The sequence below is a fragment of the Oryzias melastigma genome, linkage group LG11 (genome assembly GCF_002922805.2).
Source record: "Oryzias melastigma strain HK-1 linkage group LG11, ASM292280v2, whole genome shotgun sequence".
NCBI classification, from domain to species: Eukaryota; Metazoa; Chordata; class Actinopteri; order Beloniformes; family Adrianichthyidae; genus Oryzias; species Oryzias melastigma.
Window position 1 is genome coordinate 23693810 of NC_050522.1, and position 5230 is coordinate 23699039.

The 5230-nt window shown below is 34.0% G+C and overlaps 1 protein-coding gene across 1 annotated transcript in view; it reads right to left on the bottom strand.

Annotated features, from left to right (window-relative positions):
* The window catches only part of vps45 (vacuolar protein sorting 45 homolog), a 17159-nt gene that overhangs the window by 6891 nt on the left and 5038 nt on the right, over positions 1–5230 (bottom strand). Inside the window, exons 7-12 of the mRNA XM_024298534.2 lie at positions 4733–4843; positions 4491–4625; positions 4273–4386; positions 4034–4201; positions 2289–2447; positions 2047–2154 (exon numbers count right to left, since the gene is read on the bottom strand). Coding sequence (XP_024154302.1) covers positions 2047–2154; positions 2289–2447; positions 4034–4201; positions 4273–4386; positions 4491–4625; positions 4733–4843 — 795 coding nt within the window. The remainder of the gene's footprint in view (positions 1–2046; positions 2155–2288; positions 2448–4033; positions 4202–4272; positions 4387–4490; positions 4626–4732; positions 4844–5230) is intronic.

Here is a 5230-nt window from a genome sequence, read left to right on the forward strand (position 1 = left end):
TTATAGTTGTTCTACAAGTTCTACGTGTGTTTTAGTTTCTCCGTTAGTTGATGACAAAATTGTCATCAACTCGTCATGAATGAGAAATTGCTCAAATCCTTTAAAAAATGTGTGAATCTTGTGAACTTCTGCATATGTTCAGCTAAACACAATTCAAACTTTAAAATGTTCAGCAACCATCACATTTTTAAGGTAATTTGGAGTTAAGCTTTTATTTTAGCAACGTGCTAGCTGGTTTTAGACAAAATGCTAAATATTGGCAAAATTAGAAATGTTTCCAGTTTATTAGGCTAAATGGGAGTTTAGCTAATGTTTTAGCATTATGCTAGCTATTTTGACAAAATGTAATTAAAGGATTATTTGGAGTTTAGCTAATATTTTAACAAAATGCTAGCTGTTTTGGCTAACTTAGACATGTTTTCCAGTTTTTAGGCTAATTTAATGTTTAGTTAATATTATAACATTATGCTAGCTTTTTTGGCTAACTTAGACATGTTTTCCAGTTTTTAGGCTAATTTAGTGTTTAGCTAATATTTTAACTCTATGATAGCTGTATTGGCTAACTTAGACATGTTTTCCAGTTTTTTAGGCTAATTTAGTTTTTAGCTAACATTTTAACAATATGCTAGCTGTTTTGGCTAACATAGACATGTTTTCCAGGTTTTTAGGCTAATTTAGTTATTAGCTAATATTATAACAATATGCTAGCTGTTTTGGCTAACTTAGACATGTTTTCCAGTTTTTTAGGCTAATTTAGTTATTAGCTAACATTTTAACAATATGCTAGCTGTTTTGGCTAACATAGACATGTTTTCCAGTTTTTAGGCTAATTTAATGTTTAGCTAATATTTTAACATTATGCTAGCTGTTTTGGCTAACTTAGACATGTTTTCCAGTTTTTTAGGCTAATTTAGTGTTTAGCTAATATTTTAACAATATGCTAGCTGTTTTGGCTAACTTAGACATGTTTTCTAGTTTTTAGGCTAATTTAAGGTTAAGCCAATATTTTAACTCTATGATAGCTGTTCTGGCTAACTTAGACATGTTTTTCAGTTTTTTAGGCTAATTTAGTGTTCAGCTAATATTATAACTTTATGCTTGCTGTTTAGGGAAAACTAGACATTATTCCAGTTTTTTAGGCTTATTTGGCATTTTGCTAATATGTTAGGAAGTTTTTGGCTTCAGCATTTTTTCATCACTTTTAGCTGGGGATCAGTTTCAGCATCTTCAACAGCCACATTTAGCTTACAGCATTCACACTAGCCTTATCGCAGGTAATGATATATATGTAGTATGTTTTGTTAAAGAAAGCACTATAAATAACGTTTAATTTGAATTTTAAAAGCTCATAGATGTTAGTGAATAATCTTGCGTTTCTTCTAATGTTGTTGTGGCTTTGGTGTTTTTTTGTTCTAAAAAAATAAAATAAATAAAAAGGAAACAAAATCGCATTTTATTTCAAATAAAACTTTTTGACAATGTTGTTTAATTTCTTCTTTTTTAAAATGGTTTTACTGAAATGGGGTGAAGTTGTCTGTTCCTGTTTTCTTACCGGGGGTTTTGTTTCTTCAGTTTGACTCGATTGAGTTTTGTACACATATATACAAAATAATGATTTTTCATAAATATAAATTTCTTAAAAAATAGATATCCATATGTTATTTAAAAAATATATTTGGATCATATATAACAATATTTGACAATAAAAATGTAAAAAAATATTTAAATATGACTTTTGTCCAAACTGAGGAGAAAAACACTCAGTTTTACAGAGGTGTCAGGTTTAATTAAAGTTCCACTCCGATAATCTTCTGATCTATTTTTAAAGCATTCCCAGTGGTCTTTTAATATTATTATTTTTTAACCAAAATAAAAAAAATCTGTTGTTCTCTAGAACATATTCTCTGCAGATAAATTCCCCTCTGAGTTGCGGGGCTACAGACACTGAAGTAAACCCTCGCTGATTTCCCATATTACATATTAGCAAATATTGTATTTTAGGCATTAGAGAATAGTGAGGGAATTCAGAATTAGTCTAAATTTTACCTTTAGTCCTTTAAAAAATTGTTTGGTGATGGCGACAGCGTCTGTCGGCGTGATGAGGTCACTTCCTCTGATTCTCTTGCCGCCGTACTCCACCACAGCCTGCACCATCTGAGAGAGGCAACCAAAAGACTGTCAGCTTCACTGCCCTCTAGTGGCACAACACTGCAACTGTATGCATCTGACGACCTCACATAAACAATATTTTCCAATCAAAAACTGCAGTGAAGACGAGGAAACATCACCCTTCGGTGTCGCTCAGACACGCCCCTCCTGTTCAGCTCGTCCATCAGGGACGGGAGGATGCTGCTGCTGTGGCGCTCGTATCTTAAAGCATAGAGCATGACGAGGCGAACGGCGTCCAGCTCCGACACGCGAGGGTTCTGCAACAGCCTCCGGACGGCCTGAAAGACCACACGAGTTGATTTGCTTATACTTCCTTAAAAACCTGCTTAAAAAAAGACACGTTTTGAAAAAAAATTTCAAAATAAAATCCCCCAAAACTGTTTTGTAATGAATCTTTCTCAAATTTGATTGATGAATTTCTTCTTGGTTATTTTACCGTTTTAAAACAAATTTTGTTGCCTGTGAACTACTAATATACTGTATGTATCGTCACTTTTTCTGTATTTCTTTATATTTTTGCAATATTCATATTAGGGCTGTCAAATTATTGTTAATTGTGATAAATTTTCAATTGCGTCAATCTCATTTTTGTGAGAATATAAATATTAATGAAATTATTAAAACTTCAGTCCTGTCATATTTTTAAGTTTAAATAGTTTTTTTTACCAAAGCAGACTATTTAATACTTGGTGTGTCGCGTTGTCATGGTAACAGCTTCACAAATTGCGCTCTGTTCTAGCTCCTTTTTGAAAGGCGATCATGAGAAGTTAAAAGCCTCATAACTTTAGAGGTAAAGTTCCCCTATTAGCACTTATTTTTGTCCAGATGATGAAGCAGAAGTTTATTTAAAAAAAAAAGAAGTCTAAAGAGTTGAATTCCTCTGCTGTTTTCTTCTTTCTTTTATTTTCTTCTCTGTTTTTTCTGCTTTATCTCAGTCTTTAAAATGATAAATTCACCCAAATCGGTTAAAAGAAACAGTAAAATAATTCACGTCTTTCCTACTGTCTTGCTTTTATGATAAACTGTTGAAATATCAACATTTGAATTGTAGTATTAATAAGAGGTTTGTGTTCAATATTTCTTGGATTGCTCAGAAAAGTGTTTTTAATGTTGTAAATTAAAGCCTCTGGACCTGATGGGTTTTTGCTTTCGTTATTTGTTCAACATTGAAAAAAATTACCCCTAGGTGGTGTCAAATTAAAGGTTGGAAGTCTTTTATAATTAAAAAAGCCACCTTTTTAGTTTTATTTTGATCTCTTACTGCATCACAATGTCCCAAATTTAAATAAAACACCTCAAAATTAGGCTTTTAACAGCAATTATTAGGTTAAATATTTTGCGATTAAAACAGATTACTTAATTAAATGTCACGATTAATTAATCGCGCTAAAATTAATCGCATGACAGCACTAATACATATATATATATATATATATATATATATATATTTAGAAATCTGTGATTTTTTTGGGGGGAGGCCTTGAATAAATATATTTTATTTGTCCTCAACAAGAAAAAAAAACAAAACTATCGTCCGCCGCCTCATCAGAAGCAGATCCAGAGAAGTCAAATGGGCATACAGAGGCCACGCCCACCACGTAGACGTTCCATTCAAGTCTGATTAACCTGTTGTGTGTTTTTCCACTTTAATTTTGAGTATGATTCCAAATCCAGACCTCCAAAGGTTAAAACGTTTGATTTCCATCCATATTTGTATGTGGCTGTGTTCTCAGTATATACAAGTTTGTAATAAATAAACCATTTAAACTGAATTTCTCTTTTGATGAGTTCTCTTTGTTCTTCTTTAGAGCAGTGTATGCTACCACGAGCACACAGGAGTTCAGGATGGAGACTCGTTTATCACCTGCTGAGCATTGGAGTGGTCGTTCTGACACGCCAGCTCCTGCTCCACCTCCGACACCTCCATCAGCTTCCGCTCCGACACCAGCCGGGACAGCTCCCCGACCACCGTCACGTGTTTGGACACGGTTCCGGACATCTTCTTGAACTGGGGGTAGTTATCGACGAAAGCCTGAAAAGAAGATCCCAAAGGGTTATTAAAGAAAAAGAAAAAAAAGAAAAGCAGTTTTCATGAGATCGGACCTTCATGTCAGCGATGGACTCCAGCTTCTCCTGTCCTTTGGGTTTCTTCTTCTGGAAATCCTCCATCAGGTTCTTGATGTTCGTGCCGATCTCCCCAAAGTTCAGGTACAAGTTCTGAAGCGCAGACGGAAAGAAAAAAAAAACATTTTCAGCATTAAATAATGTTTTCAACTAAAATATCAGATCCAAACCTTCTGAACGCATCAGATTGGACTCACGTTGGCGTAGAACTCGTCGTTCTCCGCCGACAGCACCACCTCCTTCAGGTCTTTGCTGATCCCTGGAACTCTGGACAGGTCGATCCGGTTATTGTTCAGACCCAGAAGCTCGTGGACCATCGCCTGATACGTCCACTGAAACAAACGCAAACATGAACCATTTCCAGCTCGGTTTTCTGACCAAAAAGAGATTTAAACATCATGTTTTAAAAAAAAGTGACTATAAAAGGCTGCGTGGTCACCTGGTTAAGGAGCGGCGTGATGGCGTCATCGCTGCGGTCCAGGATCAGAAGCAGAGGAGGAACTTCCGTCTTCCTGAAGTCAAAAAGCTCGTATTCTTTGGTGATGATTTGCTGGAAACAGAAAGATGTTTTCACAGAACTGAAAAGTGAAGCAATTGTTTTAAATATTATTTTAAATTTATTTATTTGAACTTATATAATATATTGCAAAAAAAAGACGAGTATAAAAAAACATAAAAAGTCTGTGAAGGAAGAGGAAAAAGAAAAAGTCTCTACTACTTTACACATTAAAAGACAACACATTTACATTTCATAAAACAATCATTTTATTATCAGAGATTGCTTTAAAATTTCTAATATTTAAAATATTATTTGTCATCTTGCATTTTAAGGTTTAATATAAAAGTGTTGTATAAAATGCATCGTACATGTTGACCTTATAATATACTAAATACATTTGAAAAAAGACAGTAAATACCATTTAATAGGATATGCAAT